Source organism: Lepidochelys kempii, chromosome 5, assembly GCF_965140285.1.
Source record: "Lepidochelys kempii isolate rLepKem1 chromosome 5, rLepKem1.hap1, whole genome shotgun sequence".
NCBI lineage: Eukaryota > Metazoa > Chordata > Testudines > Cheloniidae > Lepidochelys > Lepidochelys kempii.
In genome coordinates this window covers 56,254,078-56,277,018 of record NC_136384.1, presented here as the reverse complement: position 1 = coordinate 56,277,018, position 22,941 = coordinate 56,254,078, and the positions used below count along the sequence as shown (strand labels likewise).

Below are 22,941 nucleotides of genomic sequence, written 5' to 3'. Positions count from 1 at the left end.
AGATTCTTAAACCTTGGGTCAAGTGCTGTAGCTATCTTTAGAAATCTCACATTGGTACCTTCTTTGCCTTTTGTCAAATCTGCTGTGAAAGTGTTTTTAAAATGAACAACATGCTGGGTCATCATCTGAGACTGCTATAACATGAAATATATGGCAGAATGTGGGTAAAATAGAGAGCAGGAGACATTGAACTCCTTGGGGGAGAGCTGTGTCACAAATGTAATTAACATATTTTTTAGCAAGTCATCAGTATGGAAGCATGGAACGGTAGCTGAAGCATGAAGGGGCATGTGAATGTTCAGCATATCTGGAATGTAACAACCTTGCAATTCCGGCTACAAAAGTGCCATCGGAACGCTTGTTCTCACTTTCAGGTGACATTGTAAATAAGAAGCAGGCAGCATTATCTCCCATAAATGTAAACAAACTTTTTTGTCTTAGTGATTGGTTGAAAAAGAAGTAGGACTGAATGGACTTGTAAGCTCTAAAGTTTTACATTGTTTTGTTTTTGAGTGCAGTTATGTAACAAAAAAAATCTACATTTGTAAGTTGCACTTTCATGACAAAGAGATTGCACTACAGTACTTGTATGAGATGAACTGCAAAATACTATTTCTTTTATAATTTTTACAGTGCAAGTATTTGTAATAAAAAATAATATAAAGGGAGCACTGGACATTTTATATTCTGTGTTGTAATTTAAATCAATATATTGGAAAATGTAGAAAAATACCCAAAAATATTTAATAAATTTCAACTGGTATTCTATTGTATGATTAAAACTGTGATTAATCATGATTAATTTTTAATCATGATTAATTCGAGTTAATCGCATGAGTTAACTGAGATTGACAGCCTAATAAAAAACAATCGTAAGGAAAAACACTGAAACTGAGTTGTTCATCGAAAGTCCCACGTATCCTTTTGTGGCTGGATATCAGAGGAGAATATGAAACAACAACTGTTATTTTGAGGTCCCCTACTAAAAAATAGACAAGATGAGTTTGAAATGTTCACTCCGAAGATTTGATTTGCATGTGAGTTTACAACAAATAACAAGTTCACAAAACAAACTTCAAAAATTCAACAAATTTATCCAGTTTTCATAGATATTCTAACTACAAATTGATTTTATTTTAAAAACTGATTTTTGAAACACTTAAAATTATTTTCAAATAGTTATAGAAATCATGTCTGACTTACATTACACAACACACCAACCACGCTATACTTTATAAAATGGTTTAATGAATGCATGCATGTCTGATACAATGATCAATAAATTTATTGAGTTCAAATTATTTACTGTTGTAAACATTTTACAAAAGCATTGTGATTTATCTGGATATACAATCCTTGATGGAAGAATTATTCAAACAGACAGAATCAGTGGCACATTAAAAAATAAAGCTGACGAGACCCATTCTGCATATTCTCTTTCAACATAATTCCAGCAAGAGAAACAGCATGGTGTAAAAAGTGTACAGCAAAAGATTGTTCCTACGATAATGTCAAATTCTTGAAACTGTAAATACAAATTAAAGTGGTTGGACAGTCAAAGTCATAATTGTAACCAGTCAAATTACAGTAAGAAATGTTTTCAATCCAGTTATACTTAGCTGTCAAAACAATGTGTTTCGTTTCTTGTCAGTTGACTATAAATTCTTTTCCAACAGACAGCAAAACTTTGGCAACATGTTGAAAATAACTTTTAAAGTTTCAGACACAGTCACAGCATTTTCTTTGTGGAAGGTGATCTGTACACCAAGGCTCAGAGGTTGTGAAAATTGGTTCCATGTGGAAAAAAGTGCATACATCCTGCACAGATAGCTTAAAATTATCTGCTGGTAGAAACATTCACCAACAGAATCTCTGTTTTCTTTTTGCATAGTTCACACATCACTGGGAATGTGAAAAAAGGTGTGCTATTTTTGGCAAGAGCAAGAAGGAAGTGATATTGATGTGAGCTGCCATGTTGGGCATGCTGGATCCATGCAGAAATCTGCTACCTGATGTTATTAGACACTGAATACTGATTTTGTTTTTGCTGAAGCAGTTCTGTAATAGCTAGAAGCTTCTTCAGGACATGCTGTAGAAATAAAGTCAGTAATAGTAATATTATGCACAAATAATTAGGAAAATATCACATCAGGAAACCAAATTTTCTTGATACGTTTTCTAATTCTCTATGTAAACTTCTTCATGAGACTTGCTTTTATACATCCGTGTGCACAGCTTTCCATTACACAGTTTAAAGTAAAATGAAATAACTGATCTGACTCATTGGTCTTTAAAGCAATGTTCTGATCTGAAAAGTGACTGTAAAAATAACATTAATTAATAATGAGCATGGCATTAATATAATGTGTATGTCTTGGTTAGCAATATTAAATTGTACTGCTTATTCTTGCTCACTTGTGCTAAGGCTTATATCCCACAATGCCCTGGGCAAGTATAGCTCAGCACTTGCTTAGGAAAATACAAAAATGTCAAAAATAGATGGATGATGAGCATTATGTGAAACAAAGGTACAATGAGGTACAAGGAAATAATGTAAAATGTATGGATGGTTTGTATTAAGGACCATCTTTATGCCCCTTAACATTTGGAATTTAATATTTCAAACAAAAGATGGGAAGTACAGGAAGGCACCAAAGACAATGCTGGCACAAGCTGGCTAGTTAAACTTTAAGTGACATGAACAGTGCTCTGCAACTCACAAACAGCCATGCTATAAAAGATGGCTGGTTTAAGGTAGGCATTTGGGAAGCATATCTTCTGTGTAAGGTGAACTGAACACACTACACGAATTCACTTTCTGAGAAGGATTAGTGATGTATTACTTTCTTTCCTATACCATATTTAGGGCCCTACCAAATTCACCGTCCATTGTGGTCAATTTCACGGTCATAGGATTTTAAAAATCATAAATTTTATTATTTCAGTTATTTAAAATCTCAAATTTCATGGTGTTGTAATTGTAGGGGTTCTGACCCAATAAGGAGTTGTGTGGGGAGGTTGCAACACAAGGTTAGTGTGTGCGCGTGGGGGGTTGCGGTACTGCTACCCTTACTTCTGCACTGCTGCTGGCAGTGGCGTGATCTTTGGAGCTGGGCAGCTAGAGAGCAGTGGCTGCTGGCTGGGAGCCCGGCTCTGAAGACAGAGTCGCCGCCAGCAGCAGGGCAGATGTAAGGATGGCCTGGTGTGGTATTGCCACCCTTACTTCTCCTCTGCTGCCTTCAGAGCTGGACTCTTGGTCAGCAGCTGCCACTCTCCGGCCACCCAGCTCTGAAGGCAGTGCAGAAGTAAGGGCCGCCCCCCTAAAATAATCTTGTGACCCCCCCCCGCAACTCCCTTTTGGGTCAGGACCCCAATTTGAGAAACACTGGTCTCCCCCGTGAAATCTGTATAGTACAGGGTAAAAGCACACAAAAGACCAGATTTCATGGTGGGAGATCAGATTTCACGGTCCGTGACACGTTTTCACAGCTGTGGATTTGGTAGGGCCCTAACCATACTGCTTTGTCTTTTGACGATACTTTTGGCTCAGGTTTGGTCTATTGAACATTATGAACACCAAACTGCAAGTATAGTTAATTAGCTGGTGTGATGTTATCTGATTAGAGAATGACCACGCAAATCATTGTTGCTACCACTGTTATATAATTGCAATGAATCTTATACAAAGTGTAACGCATGGCCAGAAAGGCTTAAACATCCTGCAGGATAAATGACCCAGAGCTAACCTTTAGAGATATGTTAGAAAAGTATGCAAATGATAATTAGGGCCATTCCATGTTAGATAGGCTAGAACTTCGAAATGCAAACCTGTATTGTTAGCGAATTAGAGGTGATACTAATTGTATATGTTTACTTATATCTTGTTAGATGTTAGCGAAGTAAACAGACAGTTCCTGTCTGTCACCATAGCTATTGCTCAGAGATCAAAAGAGAATATTAACATTTAGATAAATCTTGGGTGAAATAATGTCATTGTCTACATGTCTCTCTAAAATTTGTGACAAACTGCCCAACGTATAAATTGCCTTATGTTAATCCGTGTCGCTAATTATCGGTGATGCTTAGGAAATAGGTCTACTTCAAAGTCTCCATGATTGCCTATTGTTTGCCTAAGGACTCCGAGCTGTCGAGAGAAGGCCTGAAATGGTATAAAAACCCCTTGGGTCCTGATCCTTTTATCTCAGATCTGCTTGATGCTTCATGCAGGGGAAGCTTAAGTCATAAGACTGAGATCTTCAGTCATAGAATCATAGAATATTAAGGTTGGAAGAGACCTCAGGAGGTCATCTAGTTCAATCCCCTGCTCAGAGCAGGACAAACACCAACTAAATCATCCCAGCCAAGGCTTTGTCAAGCCAGGCCTTAAAAACCTCTCATGATAGAGATTCCACCACCTCCTTAGGTAACCCATTCCAGTGCATCACCACCCTCCTAGTGAAATAGTGTTTCCTAATATCCAACCTAGACCTCCCTCACTGCAACTTCAGGCCATCGCTTCTTGTTCTGTCAGTGAGTCCTATCTGGATCATCCTGAATATGGCCATTGGACTATAACCTACGGACTAATTCTGAAAGAACTCTTTGCAACTACAAAGCTCACCATCTCGACTATGAATCTGATCTCAGAATGGTACTCATGTCTGTATGGAAACTGATCTTTTAACCAATACTCTTTCTTTTTTTAATACATGTTAGTTTAGTTAATAAGAATTAGCTGTAAGGGTGTATTTGGGTAAGATCTGAAGTATTCATTAACCTGAGAGGTAATGTGTCCAATCCTTTGGGATTGGTAGAACTTTCTTATATGATAAATAAGATTTTCAGTAATCCTCATCATATTTGACTTGGGTGTCTGGGTGGAGGTCTAAGGCTGGGTTGCTTTAAGGAAACTGTGTTGTTGGCTTCTGGGTAACCAGTAAGGTATTACAGAAGCTGTTTTGTGCTGGTTTGGTAAATTTAAGTATTGAACTATCCACCAGCTTTGGGGATTGTCTGCCCCATTCTTTGCAGCTTTGTAACTTCAGTGTCACTCCCTGGGACCCCAGACACAGCTGGCTATACATGTTAGTCAATATAGTGGATTGACTGACTTTTCTCATAGGCCACTGAAATTTGGTTTTAACCAGGACTGGATTTGAACTTGTGGCATGGAAGTGAAGTATTTTCTAGTTGTCTTTCACAAACAGCTTATACAGGACATGAGAAGGCAGTACTTGGACGAATTAAATTATGCTTGTCTGTACACTCCACTATAGCAGCCAGCAATACTTGTTCCATACAGTGTAGTAACTAGAATTGCCTAGTGGGGGAACTCCAATAATAAAAAGACTGCTCTTTGCACTTAGTAATCCAAAGACGAATACTACTTATCATCTGTGGAAATTTGAGATTGCTCAGGGCAGTGAAAGTTAAAATGAATATTATATTATAATTATATTATTATTAGGGCCGTCAAGTGATTAAAAAAATTAATCACGATTAATCGCACTATTAAACAATAACAGAATACCATTTAAATATTTTTGGATGTTTTCTACATTTTCAAAAATATTGATTTCAATTACAACACAGAATACAAAGCGTACAATGCTCACTTTATATTTATTTTTTATTACAAGTATTTGCACTGGAAAAAAACAAAAGAAATTGTATTCTTCAATTCACAGAATACAAGTACTGTAGTGCAATCTCTTTATCATGAAAGTTGAACTTAACAAATGTAGAATTATGTACAAAAAAACCCTGCATTCAAAAATAAAACAATGTAAAATTTTAGAGCCTTCAAGTCCACTCAGTCCTACTTGTTGTTCAACCAATTGCTCAGACAAACAAGTTTGTTTACATTTGCAGGAGATAATGCTGCCCGCTTTCTTGTTTACAATGTCACCTGAAAGTGAGAACAGGCGTTCTCGTGGCACTGTTGCAGCCGGCATCGCAAGATATTCACGTGCCAGATGCGCTAAAGATTCATATGTCCCTTCATGCTTCAACCACCATTCCATTGGACATCTGTCCATGCTGATGACGGGTTCTGCTTGATAACAATCCAAAGCAGTGCGGACCGACACATGTTCATTTTTATTATCTGAGTCAGATGCCACGAGCAGAAGGTTGATTTTCTTTTTTGGTGGTTTGAGTTCTGTAGTTTCTGCATTGGAGTGTTGCTCTTTTAAGAATTCTGAAAGCATGCTCCACACATTGTCCCTCTCAGATTTTGGAAGGCATTTCAGATTCTTAAACCTTGGGTCAAGTGCTGTTGCTATCTCTAGAAATCTCACATTGGTACCTTCTTTGTGTTTTGTGAAATTGTTCTTAAAATGAACAACATCTGCTGGGTCATCATCTGAGACTGCTATAACTTGAAATATACGGCTGAATGTGTCTAAAAATAGAGCAGGGGACATACAATTCTCCCCCAAAGAATTCAGTCACAAATTTAATTAACGCATAATTTTTTTTAATGTGTGTCATCAGCATGGAAGCATGTCCTCTGGAATGGTGGCCAAAGCATGAAGGTGCATTTCTGGCACATAAATACCTACAGAAGTGCCATGCAAATGCTTGTTCTCACTTTCTGGTGACACTGTAAATAAGAAGAGGGCAGTATTATCTCCTGTAAATGTGAACAAACTTGTCTGTCTCAGCAATTGGATGAACAAGACTTAGGACTGAGTGGACTTGTAGGCTCTGAAGTTTTACATTTTTTTTTTTTTTGTTACCTGCACTCAAAAAAAAAAAAAATAAAAATCTACATTTGTAAGTTGCACTTTCATGGCAAAGAGATTACACTACAGTACTTGTATGAGGTGAACTGCAAAATACTATTTCTTTTATAATTTTTACAGTGCAAAACATCCAAAATATTTAATAAATTTCAATTGGTATTCTATTGTTTAACAGTGTGATTAAAACTGCGATTAATCGCGATTTATTTTTTTGTGGTAATTTTTTTTTAATCACGTGAGTTAACTGGTATTAATCGACAGCCCTAATTATTATAATTTATATTATATTATAAAGTTTAAGCAGAACAATTCTTGAAGGCCCAGAGAGTTTTCTTACTGGAAAAGAAAAGCTTACAACTTTTGCTTTCAAAATTAATGCAAACCAAAAAACTGAAGTGAAATAGTGGTTGAAAAGATAACATAAAACATTCACTTTTCTAAATAGCAAAAAACATATACCATACTAGTAGCCCACAGAACCTATCAGAGAGGGAAAACTGGTTTCTGGTAAGCAGGCCTCTTCTAGGCACTTAAAAGACTTTTTGGTTTTGCTACAGAGCACTTCTAGCCATTTTGAGTGAGAAACTTATGAACAGAATAATATTTACCTTTAGAGCTACCTCATCCTCATAACATTATACTGATGAAGTAACCTATCTGAAGCTATTTATCTTAACTGCTTAGTACAGAAGTATCAAATAAGTATTAAATTTGCATCAATGCTTATTGTAAAAAATGTCAACTATCTGAGATGAGGGTTTTCTGCTATAACAACTCTTACCTGCATTACGCCTCGCTCATTACTGAGTGTCCGAAGCTCATCTGAATGTGCCACACAAATCTCATGTAAGGCTGCTAGATCACGAGACAAGTCAGTTCTAGAGTGTTCTGTAGTGTCTGGAAGTTCAGGTACATTCTTTAACAAGAATTATAAAAGTGTGTTTAGAATTCGTAAGTATTCATAAAATAGCAAAGGAAGTTCCATGACACTTCTCTCCACTAATCAACAGTATTGTGTAACACATTACTTTCAATACTGCAGGCAGTTACATCATTACATTCATCATATTATTCTCAGTCAGCCAAGTCTTCTACCCATGCTCTGATACCAACTATTCACTCCCACTCCACCATTATTATTATTTTGCTTTTAAAAAGGTATTTGAATGTAGTTAGAGCCTACTTCTATATTGCAACCCCTGTACTTAACTGGAATGGCCACTCCAGTGTTGCTCATCACTAATGCATCAATTTCTCTTTCAGTTGAAAGGAAAATGATCTGGTGTTGCAATCTATGCTACCTCTTTGAATTGGCTAGCAAGGGATTCTCTGGGTGGCATTTTCATCCTTTGTACCTCTTCCCCTGAAGCTAGAGATGATGAATCCATTTATTTAATTTTCTACATTTGAAGATAGCAACAGCAAAAATGGGAGAGCAGAAATTAATGGGCATGTTAATGAATATAGTAATGGACCAGATATACAGTAATCAGATACCATTAAAATAATAATCAGTGATTCAAATGTATATGTACATATTAAAATTATTTATTGAAAATCAAGAGGTTCCAAGTCTTTAGACATATACAGTAACCTAGTATTTAAAAACAACTATTTGCCCTTAATTGTAATGTGACTTACTACACAGCAATCTGAGTATTCCTTGTAAACAGCAATTTCTATTGACTATGTATCAAAAAACTAGAAAGAAGTATCTTCCAAAGTTATTTATTTAGGCTCTGATTCATGACAGCATCCCTATTCAGCAAAGCAGTTAGGCACATTTTTTTATGCTTTCCTGAATCAGTCCTCTAAAACTGAGATTCCTGAAAAGTAACGTCTTACACGCACCGCTACTCCTGTTCTAGCATTTGCATTGTATTAAGTTACATGGTTTGATTTAAAGTGATTTGTAAATCTCAATTCTCTTTAAACCTTGAAATTTAGAATAATGCATAGATTGTCTTAAGTTGGCAGGTTAAGACAAGCATTCAGCTTTTTAACATTCAACTTTTTTTCTTCTATTAGGGTCAGACGTGCTAACCTCCACAATGGATCCACGCTGCCAGCCTACAGGCAAGAGTATTTATTTTTTAATATATGGTTTTGCAAGATGTTGTTTTTGGTAAATCTTTGCAATATTGTAAAGAAAAAAGATCTGCCTGCTTCAATTCATGTCTGCAGTGGTGTTCTATTGTGGGTCAGATATCCGTACAACATACGTTGGCATGGCACACTAAACTAAGATCAGTGATCTACATAGTCTCTGAATTGAGACCTTAAAGATAAGTTTTAAGTTAACAATATACCCTCTAACCAGGGCGTTTGAGACAATACTCAGAAGTTGCTGGATTTCAGAGGTATTTAATGAGAACCTTTAAGATTTGTTACTACATTATTCTTTGATAGGTATAAATCTATACAACTTCTCACACGGATTGTAAAATTTATAACACTCTTACCCCAAGTTCATCTAAAAACATGATCATGCGATGTTTGTTACTCTTGATAAATGGATTTACTCCCTCCATGTAGGGCTCCTAAAATTTAAAAAGTATCATTAGAATAAATAGATACCAATTTAATCATACATACCTACTTACAATTAATAGTCAATAGTTTGTGGAGCCTAAGACTTTGCACATAATTTCAGAATGGGTTGGGTTCACTTTCTATTTGTGCCTTCAATTCTCTAGTTGCTACTCCAGTCTGAACAACATTAAATAACTTTAATTTGCTATTGCAGTCTTTGCACTCCAGATGTATTCATATAGAGTTTGCCTGTAGGCATATGCTGGCTGTGCTATATGTTTGGAATTATTCAGTTTTGAAACATGTTCCAGGCAATATCCACAATACACAACAGCAATAAGAAATGTTTTATATCTGGGGACTAAATATCTTGTTTTTTTCCTTTTAATAATGGTTAAATTTCAAAGTACTTTCTTGTGTTAAAACAAGGGTGTATTAAAAAGGTCAAAACAGCTTGATATCATTCTTCAACGTGTTACGGTCCACAGATCCATTACAATGGTATTTCAGACCGTTTGCAGTTTGGGAACTGAATCAGAACTGTCAGTTGCTCGCAACAGAAGACTGTCCCATTCCTTGAATCATAGAATATCAGGGTTTGAAGGGACCTCAGGAGGTCATCTAGTCCAACCCCCTGCTCAAAGCAGGACCAATCCCCAGTTTTTGCCCCAGATCCCTAAATGGCCCCTTCACCCTGGGTTTAGCAGGCCAATGCTCAAACCACTGAGCTATCCCTCCCCACAAGATTCCTCCATTGTTTTTGGCACCCCCAGCAACTCAGCCAGACCTCTCTGCTGCAGAGCTTTCCTAAGAGAAATTCCAAACTTTATTGTAAATTGACTAATGATTAGCTCAATAATATGTCTAATTCTCAGCTGCTGCATTTGCCTTTGGAGAGACTGTCCCCTCAGTGGCATTTACAGTGGCTGGTGCCTTTAGGGAGTGAGCTAGACCAGGAAAGCCAAAGGCAAAAAAGAAAGTTTTGTATTTTCTGCTTCATCCCCTTCGTGAGTGTCTCAGTTGGGAGCTCAGATGGCTATGTCCAATTTACTCCACCCTTCAGCCCAGTCTAGATAGGGTCACTTAGTCTCCTCCCCTGGGCAGAAAAGGAGCTAGATATGTTAGTGAGGCTGACTCTGCTGAGCAAGATGCAGGAGCGGCCTCAGCACGCCAGGCCTCATGCTCCCTGGAAAGATACAATAGAGGGATTGGGATTTTCTGCCACACCTAAAAGATAAGTAAACTATTCAGCTGTTGCCGCCAACTGCCACTGCAAGTTGCCCATACCCTAACTATTGGGCTATTGTTTCCAGCTGCTGCTGTGGGGTCACCATGCCCTTAGGTCCATGATACTTTTCCGAGCTTCTATAGCAGGTTACTATGCCTCAACTAGCTTTACTTTCTCCTCCAGCAGCTACCCGTGCAATGACAAGAGAGACAGCAACCCATATGCAGAAAAACAATCAGACAATTAGGAGCCTCTTGGCTGACCACTTTTTTCTTTCTATATCCCTGGCCTCCGTTTTATAAAGACAGAAAGTTTCTCAGTGCATACCTGTCCAAATTCAACCTGGTGTCACTATTAAAGGTGAAAGTGACTATTTTCCCTGGTAATCAGGGACTCAGTGTTTCTCAGAGGACAGGTTTTTACATGAGAGAGTGTCTCCTTCAGAGGCAGGCATCAATTCAGCCGCTTCTTTGGGCATGAAAATAAGTGGCCTCAAAACCAAACAGAAAACAAAAACAAAACAAACGAACAAAAGAACCTTCATTTGATACACTAAGTTCCTCCCAAGCTTTCAGGAACAACGATAACATGGATGGACAATACTGTAAGCATGGTCCCACTCAGCCTTAAAAATTTCATAGACTAACAGCTTCAACCTGAAAAAGACAGTGGGATACCAATCTACCTCAAGTAGATATGTGGGATTCTGGTCCCTGAAGTCAGATCATAAGGCAAATCAGTTCCTAGCTCTCTTAGTGATACAATGGAAACTTTATGGAAAGCTGAGGGTATTTAGCATCACTAGAAAAGTTGATTTACAATCCTGGCTCTTGCCAATGCTATAGAAACGAATACTGGTCGTATAACAAGTTGAAGCAGTCCTGAAGTAAAACAAGAGACAATATCACTCCACAAGTGGTAGTTAGAGTAAGTGTGCTGAGGAGAAGACAGTAGCTGCTCTCAGTTGCTAGGCCCCCAGCTGGGCTTTTAATTTGGGAGCAAAATGGCTACCTATAACTTTGGTCAAAATGAGGTCACTAGACATTGTTGAGAAGTGGGTACATTATGGAGTTCTGCAAGAATCACAAGATGATTTTTGTCCCATTTCCAATCTCAAGCAACCTGGGGAAATGCCACAACATTCCTATCCATCATCCATGTCAGATCAAAGCTAAGCAACTGGTTCCACATTCTATTCCTGGCCTGAGACAATAAGGAACAAACAGCAGGGCTCTTTCTGAAACATCTGAATAAGTTCCCACAGGAGGTTTATTGTCACTTCCCTTTTTAGTATCCCACATAAAATTCTTCCGTTTTATATAGGGATGGCAGCTTCCCCCTCCCACTCCAGAATCAGTGTCTCTTGCAGGATCATAGTTGTATTAATAGTGGCTTAAAGGAAAAAGAAAATTCACTTTCATCTCATCATGGGCATTTTTTCTGATCAGGACTATGTACAGAGAGAGCTGAAAGACACTCTGATTCAATTTCTGGAGTATTTTGAATTCATGATAAAGACAGACACATGGTGCCAGGGAAGTCAATCGCAGACCTAAGATGATGATGAATTCTAGCAGGTATAAGGATAGAAGAAGAAGAAGAAGAACTGAAACTGGCTATAAAGGAAAAGTCACAGAAACAAAAATTAAATTCTTATTGGAACCTGGTGTATGAGAAACGTATCCAGTAAGACCTGTTATCCCCTCCAAATCCTACCCGATCACATCTGCTGGCAGACAGCCAATTCCAATTATATATTCTCCACTCCCCCTCGACTGAGTGCAGAGAATCAAATTTAGTTGAACGTCAGAGAGCCACACAAAGTGATCCTCAGATGCCAACTGGAGATAATGAAGGGGGCTCATTCAAGTCTCAATTAACACCAGGGAACAGATACCAGAGAGAGTGCACAGCACCCATCAGCTGGAACACAATGATTCACTGAGGTCTTGGAGCACTGCTCCTTTCATGCATAACAGATTTGTTCTGACTGTGACAGTTAACATGTCATAAACAAACTAGGAAGAACAGGATCACAGACCTACCCCAGAAATGAAAATAAATTTATCCTCTCCTGGGCAGAAGAAAGTTGCCTATCTCTATGTGCAGTGCCCATCAAGGGGGAGATGAACCAAAGCTTACATGGCAGAAGTTGGATTGAGCAAAGTGGAACCTGTATCCAGAAGTACCCTCACTCATAAATCAATTTTGTGGGCTGGCGATTGACCTCTTTGCACCTGAAAACAGCTGTAAAGTACACTGTGCCCTCTCCACGTATCAGGATCTTGGATGCAAGATGGTGAATGACCTCTTTCGTAAAGCTGGGCAAGGTATCTGCCATACGATTTCCAACATTTTCTACTGCTCCACAGTATCATACCAAAGATAGGAAGGAGAAAACAGAAGTGATGTTATGACTTTCTGGTTGAAGAGGCTATGACCCTCAGATGCCAGAAGGTCCAGTGCTAGGTTAATCAGGTCTATCTCACAAGGGTCTGTAATTGCAAAACCAATTATCCACCCAGCTCCAGACAGATTCAGAATGGATACCTGGATGAAGCACATATCACTCACTCCCACTGACCTTAAAAAAAAAAAAAAAAAAAAAATCAACAAATAGAACGTATTCTATTCTACTGGCTGATGTAAAGTCTGCAGTTTAGCTACTGTGTTAAACCAGTGAAACATGACCTTTAGTTCCTCCAGAAGGGACTTGATGTGGGTATATGAAAGTATCCAAGCAAAAAGGTCAAGTTGCTGTATTATAATGCAATTAAAGCATGCTCAAGAAAAGGAAGGGGGGTTTATTGTGTGTAACAAATCCCAAAATTAAATGCTTCCTTAAGGCAACAATCCAACAAGGTCACAGAGCATGAAACCTCATTCTCATTACAGAACTGTCCAGACTGAAACTCTGCAGGACGTATCATACTTCCTATCCATTAACATTAAACCTCCGATAGCTACTATCTCCAATCAGATGAGTTTTGAAGTCCGGAGCTTTCTTGGAGGAGATTCAGTATTGTGCTTTTAATTCAGACAAATAGTCCTCACCACTGTCATAACATTCATTTACAAAAGTAAATTCAAGAAATATTTTTCCTTCTGTCAAGCATAAAAAGCCAGTCCTTCGCAGCACTGAATCTCTGGACAGAGAAGGCATGTCTTCTGGGTTGATATCTGCTAGGTAGCTACGTGGCCATCAATACATACATTCACCCATGTTCTATTTAATGGTCAATCCAATCTTTTAGCCAATGCCATTTATTGGAATAAGTCTTCTCCGGACCTAGTGTCCAGGAGGAGATGGACAATATATAATATAACCTATTTTGGATGTCCATATTTAAAAGATGATCCCACTTCCCAACCTTGAAGCACATTACTGTGAAAATCCCATTGTAATGGATCTGTAGACTTTAGCACAATGAAGTCTAGGAAAATTTCTGTTCTCACCTGAAAAATTCCTTTCTTTGAGTAAGTAAAGTCCAAAGATCCAGTCTGCCCTGGAGATAATTTGGCATCCAGAGCAAACATAGAAATTACCATATGAAGATGTAGGTTTGTTTTCATTAGGGAAAATTTCTCACATTCTGTAGCAGAAGCTGTCGCCTTTTCCTCAAACTATAGTTTACACAATCTGTAATTTACGAAAGCAGAGCTAAATTATCCTAGCTGTGGAAATTGTCTCCAGTGAAGGGAACTTCAGCAGGCAGAGCAATCCTCTGCTGCCAGTGATTGACAAGATTGTTCCTGCCCCACAGCCAGAAGGAGGAGGAAGGACAAATGTAACAGATCTGTAGACTTTAGCACAATTAAGAAAGGAAATGCTCACAGAACAGAAACCAAAATAACCAACCAAAAGATGAATATAAGAGGCTTACATGAAACACTCCATTTACTCATGGGACTTAAGATCGGAACATATCAAGAGGGAGACTTGCAGTTTCTCCCCCTAAATTTAGTAATGATTTGTAGTGAGCACTTCTGGCATACACTATGCAAGCAAAGCTTTTTGAAAAAATCAGCACCTCCAGAAAGAGGGAAATTGATTTGCTTCTGAAATCATCTCAATGAAAGCATTTGCTTGCTTTTGGGAACAAAGATTTTGTATATCTGAAATATTTTATAACTGGGGTTAAACTTTCATACCATGTGGACCAAACTAACTTAAACATTAGAATACACCTCACTAAATGGACAATCATTGTTTTTAGAACTTGTTTGACCTATGCTATATATGGCAAAGATTTCACAGTCTTTAATTACAGTTTAACTATTCATAGTCACCTTAGCTCCAAACTCAACCAGATTTGCTAAGTTCTGCACAGACTTGGCGACCAGCGTCAGTGTTCTTGCAGCAGTGGAAGAAGGAGAATCTGAGAGAAACACATTCACAGCTGATTTCAATTGAAACTACAATTAAAATCTTGTACAGTTGGTCATGTCAAAATATTAATTTTCTATCCAATACTCAAAGAGTGATCCTGGTATTACAACCAAAATAAAGTGGCTGCAAACAGAATTGCATCGGGAGGGGGGCATTAAAGGAAATCAATGTGGCATTTTCAAACCAGACTTCCTACAGCAGTGGATAGTTTTTTCTACCTGTGGGGGGAAAATCCCACCATCCTTGGATACACTCCTCACACACTCAAATGAAAAAGTAGTGATTTCTGAAAAGGCTGCTAGAGATGGACATTTAGCCTTTCTGTGTTAAGTAAAAACCGAAAAACTTCTATAAAAATTGGAAGTTTTCTTTTCAGCAGGATAGTGCTTCATCATCAGATTAATGAATGTTTTTCAGTTCAAGAATATACCTAAAGAGAATGACGACACTGGAGCTCTTTATTTTATATCCACATGCAAGTGATCCTGCAGTGTCACATAACTCTGGCTATTAAATTATATTTTAAATTAAAAATTACTAACCATGCCCATTTTCTTTCAACGGAAAAAGGAATACAAGCTAGACATCATATACCAACTTAAGTTTTATCTGTAAATCTGTACAGTAAACACATGCACGTTAATCAAAAGGCAAGAATTCATGTGCTGAAGGTATATCTCAAGCAGCTAGGATTTCTTTGCGTCCATCCCATTGCCAGAAATGGGACACAGTGAAAATGTTAGTACGAGGAGATGGTTATTAGCAGAGAGCCAGCTCTGCTATAATTAAAGTTGAGTATCACTTTGTTTAAATGGGACTATTCTAAAGGCTATTTTACATGACAATACTTATTCAGATTGTCATGTAATCTGTAGTACATCCTGGGGGTGCTGCAAAGTGTTAGTGGTTCAAATTTGGGGTCACCTTAGCAAGGGATTCCTGATATACTGCTCCCTAAAAAAACAGTATTTTAAAATAAAATTCATGTAGCTTTCTACACACACCTGGGGCTCAAATATGGCTCTAATCATCCCACAGCTGATTTCAGCCTTTTTCTCAGTTAGTGCACAGTACTCACTGCCTCCCTTTTGAAAGGCAAAACTGAATTATTAACCTGACAGTTCGGCAGGTTAGGTTGGCATGGAAAAAATGCCAAACCAAAGAGATTGAAATGTGAATGTTCAACAAAACTAGGGTGCTATTAAAGCAAGAGAGTTTCCAGGCAGTGTGCTGTCACAGTAATGAGGTCGCTCAAGGAGATGTGCTGTAGTCTCTGAAACTGAGCTGCACCTATGCACTGAGTTAGAGCCTACATTTGGAAATTTTCAGGAAAGTGTCTTGTGCACATTACGTACTCTCTGCCTGCATTCTGTTTTTTGAAGTTTTGCCCCAAGACCAACATTTCTAGTTTTTAAATTGCTCTAAAATCCATTTGCTGAGTCTCATTTTACTTCAGAAATACTGACAAAAAATTAGCATTGGTTAAATAAGGGAAGATGAAAGACCCTTAGCATAACATAATCATGTTTCCAGAACAATGGAACTCAGTGTGATCAAAAGAGAGCAAGTCACTAGATCATTTGGTCAAGTGTTCCCCGATATTCAGTTATCCTAACATGAACTGTTCATAACATTCATTGTTTTATTGTTGTTGTAGCAGAGTGAAGGGATGAGGTGGAAGGAGAGTTTAGAGTAGTGAAGGGGAATAAGGAGTGTATGTCAGAGCAGTTCACATGGAGGTTGAAGGGAGGGATTAGGAGTGGGGAGAATACAGGAAGAGGGGTTTGGGGCTGCAGGGGAAGGGGGATTGAGATAAATAGGGAGGGTGATAGAAGAGGTGAGTAAGGAGAGGGAAGTTGGGAGGGAAGTCATGTGCTGGGAGTGGTTTAGGAGTGGAAGGCAATGAGTCCTTCTCCCTGACCTCCAAATATGAACCAGGATCAGGGGGTTCCCTGACTCACTGGCAGGAACGAACACCTCTCCCTGCACCTTCTTCCTATGGGTGAGCCAGGAATGGGGGCCCTTGCCAACTCACATGTTCTGTTCTAAAGTGTTCTGTAGCATTTGTGAGAGAGTGTAGCGTTCTAGTATGTGTATCGTTGGTCGGCTGAGGCATCACTCAAATAGGGCAGAATTAAATTGCATCCTGGGGGTGTCATGTATCCCAAACTTTGTATTTCCTTGCTTTTAGGGGTTAAGTTTAGTCACTCTCCACATTTTGGAAGGGAACGAGGTACCACTGGACAATTTTATGTTTCTGGGCATTTAATTATGAAACAAAATTAAAATACTATTTGAAGGCAAAACAAAAGTTTAAGTAATTTGTGATTGTTACTAGACCAGCGGTTCTCAAACTGTGGGTCAGGATGCCAAAGCGGGTCACGACTCCATTTTAATGGGGTCACCAGGGCTGTCTTACACTTGCTGGGGCCTGGGTCCGAGCCCCACCACCCAGGGCCCAAGCCCAAGCCCCGCTGCTTGGGGCCAAAGCCAAAGACCGAGGGCTTCAGCCCTCAGCAGCTGGGCTCAGGTTACAGGCCCCTTACCTGGTGCTGAAGCTCTTGGGCTTTGGCCTCCCCACCCAGAGCACTGGGGCTTGGGCTTTGGCCCCCCAGCCTGGAGCGGCAGAGCTCAGGCTTTGGTCCCCCTTCCTGGGGTCATGCAGTAATTTTTGCTGTCAGAAAGGAGTCGCGGTGCAATGAAGTTTTAGGACCCCTGTACTAGATCAATCATGTTCAGATTGAACAATATGTCATTAAGACAGCAGGGCATATTTTACAGGCTCTTAAAACGAGACTGTGTTTAAGACAGAAACATAGGCTTTATCTATTTCTTCTGCTGATGCCTGAGTACTAGAAATTTAACCATGAGAATGATAACAAAAAGACCAATCAAGCCAATTAAAATATTTTTTTGGCCAAACAGTGTTCAAAGCAGCAACATGAAACATTAAAGATGTAATTCAGCAAGAATGGCCAGTAGCCTGGCCTGGAAGATATAGTGAGCATAGTGACATATTAAGGTAACTCATTTCAACTATTGTACCAATACCACGTATTCAAAGTCTGAAGTGCATAGTCACCTGAGATGATATTGAACATCCTTGGGTTCAGGATGGCAGGACAAATCAGTCGGAGAAAAACGAAGCCACTGAAAAGGGAGAAAAGTGATTTATTCAATAATTTAGTTTTTGTATTTAGCGTAAAATTGTATATTCATTTAAGGTGGTGTGGAAATAGTAATCTCTTTAAAACAGTTTAACTAGTCATCTTAGATGCTGTGAATATGTTTGTTAATTAAGAATATCTTGCTATTATCAAACCTGCTGTGAAGACTGGTCTCGCTCTTATGCCGGGCCAGATCTATATCCTTGTGCATGGGTTTCTGAGCTCCCGATGCTTGTTTTTGGGAAAGCACATGACTAAGGCAGACAGCACCTTCCAAAACACAACATGGCCTTTAGCCATGAAAGCCTGGCTTTCCCGTCCAAAGCTGAGTATTTCAGCTCAGTATTGGTCAGTTCAGCACCCAAGTAAATCAGCATTGGCACTGAGTGTTCTGGAACATTGTTATTGGTGTACCCAGTCTTTCTTGTGGCCATCACTGCTTCAACCACCAAACTTTCTTTTGGAGCATGGAAGAAACGCAGTGTTGTTACCTCTACATTGTCAGATGACTCCCTACATTAAGTTGATTCTCCCTTGTCCACTTTGCAGCCCAAGATCTTAGGTCCAAGCTCAAACAATTGAGGAAAAACAGTGTTGCTAATCAAAACCGCTAAGTTCTTAGACATTCCTCCGAAGGCATTCCTTAGTCCCTCTACTATCGGGTCCCTAGTGATGCAGCCTACCTAAATAACATTTTTTTTTTTCCAGTTTTGGTCCTAGTTTTTCAACCACTATGAATGTTTCTGCTATTATCCATACCAATTTGTTTGTCTAAATTACAAGCAAGCAACTGAGCTCCTCTGAAACATAATGAACTGGCAAATCTGACAAGAACGAGTGCTGCATTTCCTAGGACAGTTCTCTTTGCAGCAACGTGGAAAAGAAATCCTTTTCTCTGCCTTAAATCCCAGAGTTCCATAAAGAACACGGCAGTAAAAAAAGAGGTCTCAGTCAAAAGTATTAAAATGGATCTGAGAACAGAGAACAACTTCCCTTAGCTTTGAGTCAGCACTTAACCATACAAATGGTTGAGATTTTTGACCTCTGCAGACAGACTGAGATTTACATTTCTTTAGCCACCTGTCTAGCAAAGGAAGGTTTTCCCAACCTACAGAGAACTGCAAACAGCTGCTTTCATATATTTTTTAATCAGAAGAGGATCAGTAATCACTTTCTTTCTCATTCTAAACCAGAGCTTTCCCCTTAAGTTTGCCATCTTGATCAGTTACCCCAAAGGTAATAATAAAGGTGATAATATGTTAGTGGACAGGCCGAGACATTAAAACATCTGTGCAGAACTATTGCTGTGCCTGTTTTAACCCTTGGAGACAGTTTATACATCCTAATAAACAATCATTTGTCTGGCAGTTTAGAAAATGCCTTGTAAAATGTAAGCAATAACAAAACTATAATGAATCTGTGTGTTTGATTAAGAAACTCTCTTTTCTATTTTACAATCATAAGTGGACCAATCTTAAATAGACTGCACTGCATTACTACACAGCCTACCGAGAAGTAATAAGTTAATTTTCTGACATCCACAAACATTATCACAATGCAATTATATTGTTTCAAAGGCATATCAGTCTCAATGTCTCTTTTCATACCCAACTATAGGATATTTTCCTCTTTAAATATGTGAAAAGGAAAGTAACACAACAATTTGAATTTACTTGCATTTTGCTGCATTATTTGGAAGTTTTAAAATCCAATATTCAGTGTCATGCATTACAGATGCTGAAATTACTAGGCAATTCAAGCTAAACTAACTAGTGTACTAACAATGTGTATCACTTCCTCAATATAAGACCTTTTCTTTCTGAACTTTTATAACATACAAACAAATGAAATGACAAGCAGCTTACCTAACAACTCTGGTTCTCATTGTGGTATTGGTTGGCCACTTGTGTTGTACAGACTTCTGCAAACACCCATAAATGTATCTCAATGTCCTGTCAAAATAGTAGAGTTAATAGCCTTAACACATTAAGCAATTTAAAATATTTATTGCCATAAATAAATGTGCACTTACAAATACCGTAGAAAGCCTTTCACCAACATAAGGTTACATCTGTGTATATTTTGTACAGGTACTTCGTCAGTATTTGTATCACTGCTTTCAAGTAGGGCTTCATTTTGTCAAAGAACAAATGGGATTGATTAAAGACTCATGTTTTTAATTCTTATTTGTTTGTGTTTCATCCATTAAAAAAAAATTAATTATATGAAAGGTTTAATTTGGTGAATGGAACTTCCGTTTAAATTCAATGGGACATACAGATGTGCTTAAAAGTAATCACATCAAGTTGTTAGCCTTCTCCCAAGAAGAACACCTGAGAACAAAGTGGAGTCTTCCAGGCAAATTCTTCCAGTCTGTTACATACATATTGGAGAATTACAGTTCCTTGGAGGAGAGACAACACAAGATGGCAGCTGAAACTATCACTAACAAACACAAAAAATTTCAGTGGTATCTGACCATGGATAAATACAGGACCCTGCTTATGATTTATTAATTGTTAGTGATGCAATAAACTAATAAACTGATTAAAGAAGATAAAAAAGCACATAATGCTGACAACTTCAGATAAGTTGATTTACAATTAAACCATGGAGTAAGTGCAGGGTTTTAAATTTGAAGTAGAACTTGTGTTATGACTATCTCTATTCTAAATTAGTGGTGTCAAAAGGCCAAAACTATACCTCTTATTTAAACTTTCAGCACTGGTGATCAGTACAGATGTTTTCATAGTAAAAGTGTCATCTCACCACAGGCACATAGTTTTAGTGATGCCATAATGTCCCTTTTTTCAGCAGGAAGAGGTGGGGAAAAGGTTGTGTTCAATTCAGCCACTTTATAATTGGTCCCTAGTTTCTAGTCCCCCCACAACAGCCTGAGAATCCCTGCCTCCACGATGGGAACACAGAATTTTGGCATTTTTATCCCTCCTCACCCCTAACCAGTTTTTCCCTTACTAGTTATGATGGTACTCTTCCTCCAATAAGGAAGAAAGAAACTGTTTAATAGCTAATTCATGCACGAGCTAGCATACACTGTTTTGCTTTTCCCTGTCATGCAGAGGCAATTTGGTATGTGCTCAGACACAGCCTCAAAAACTGAGGAAATTAATCTTACAATAGATGAGCAGAGGGCATGCTGCTACATCAATTTTTGTAAGAAACAAAGCTAGTTACGCAAAATGAAATTTCTGATCGAATCCGAACTATTTATACAAAGCACTAACTTACGGAGGCAATATTTCTGCAGCCATGAATATTTTCTCCACTAATTCAGAAAGTATGCTCAGCAGATGAGTTAAGTTAGTGTTCACATCTTCATTTTTTTCTAACTTTGAAGGATTTAGCTACAAAAAAGAAAAATCAGCATGTTAAGTGAAGTTTCTTTTCTAAAATACCAACAGATTTAGGCACCTACAAAATTAATTAAATATTATGATTTGAGGCATGGTGGTAAAGTGTTGTGCTGCTGTACATAAGCCTCAGGGCTGTGGAGCCTCTTGGGACTTATGCTTCAATGCTGGCAGGCAAACAAAAATGTGGAGGGGCAACAGTGCGTGCACAGCACTAAGTATAAAAACATTCATTATCATCCATTTTTTTAAACTCAAAATTTATTTTAATTCATTGGGGATGGGTTCACTCATCCCTTTATACTTAAGTCACTGGGTGAAAAGAGGAAACTAGTAGGGTAGGTTTAAATACAGCAAGCAAAAAATCAGCAATTAATTCAATGAAGTTTTAAATAAAAAATTACTTCAAAAACTGACTCTAATCGCTCCTTGAATTGCCCAGAAATTCTCAAAATTAGGAGGGAGATGAGCTATCCCTCTAGAATAATCTATAATCTATTATGAAAGAACAATTGCTCCAATTTTTAAAAAAACCCTTAAAATTTACATTAAAAAGCAGAGCTGTGCACATTTCTCAAATACATTTTTAGGAAGAGTACCAAATATAGAAAGCACTTTCATGAGAAGTTCTATTTCTAATTCCTGGGATTTCTGATGGAATCAGAATTTAGTTTCAGAAAGGTTAACATTCCCTTAAAGCTAGTAATTTAGACAAAATACGGAACATCTGAACAACCACTATACAATAATTTTTTCTTCAACAAAGCCAAGTGTTTCAGAACATAATTAGATATATCCAAGTTCTCACCTCACAAGACTGCTTGCTTTCCATTATCTTTAAAATAGAGTCTTTCAGCGCATGATGAACAAAACTTGTTGCTGTAGCTTTCATATACTGTTCCATAAGGGTGCTTGCCAGCGTGGTAGCACGAAATAAGGTCGTAGCTTCATCTGAAGAAATAATATTTTACCATTATGAAATAAATATGTAACTTCACTTCATTTTAAAGGATGAATGGAGGAGGAAGAAAAAAATTGCCACATGCAAGTGTTATGCACACCTAAGAGCTGGATTTATTCACGAAGTGGGAAAAGTAGGTGATGGACTATAATTTTCTCTCCAACATTTTAGTAAATGAAATTTAGAATTAACGTATTTGTACTGTACCTTCCATGCTTATTTCCCTGTCATTTAGTGTTCGTAAGAGCAATGACTCAAGCTTTTCATGAAGAAAAATCTTCAGTAAAATGCTAGCCAATAGTGTTCGGTCCTGTCCACATACATGTGATAAGGCATAGACTACATGCAGCTCCTTCTGTAGTATAAGCTAAAAAGAAAAATTAAACCTTGTAACATTAAGAATTCTAGTATACCACAGCTTCAGACAAACCGACAAGAGGCGCCTATTCCTGCGAAGATATCACTATATATTGCTTGGTGAGTAGTGCATTAACAATTTCATAAAGGGTGTATAATTAAGATCAGCCTCGAAATACCAAACACATT

The 22,941-nt window shown here is 38.1% G+C and overlaps 1 protein-coding gene across 1 annotated transcript in view; it reads right to left on the bottom strand.

Annotated features, from left to right (window-relative positions):
• Positions 1 to 1,175: 1,175 nt before the first annotated feature.
• Positions 1,176 to 22,941, bottom strand: part of RASA1 (RAS p21 protein activator 1) — a 118,322-nt gene continuing 96,556 nt past the window's right edge. The window contains exons 17-25 of the mRNA XM_073344424.2: positions 22,603 to 22,762; positions 22,243 to 22,385; positions 21,313 to 21,428; positions 19,929 to 20,015; positions 17,979 to 18,046; positions 14,797 to 14,885; positions 9,209 to 9,286; positions 7,528 to 7,662; positions 1,176 to 2,089 (exon numbers count right to left, since the gene is read on the bottom strand). Coding sequence (XP_073200525.1) covers positions 2,006 to 2,089; positions 7,528 to 7,662; positions 9,209 to 9,286; positions 14,797 to 14,885; positions 17,979 to 18,046; positions 19,929 to 20,015; positions 21,313 to 21,428; positions 22,243 to 22,385; positions 22,603 to 22,762 — 960 coding nt within the window. The 3' untranslated portion in view covers positions 1,176 to 2,005. The remainder of the gene's footprint in view (positions 2,090 to 7,527; positions 7,663 to 9,208; positions 9,287 to 14,796; positions 14,886 to 17,978; positions 18,047 to 19,928; positions 20,016 to 21,312; positions 21,429 to 22,242; positions 22,386 to 22,602; positions 22,763 to 22,941) is intronic.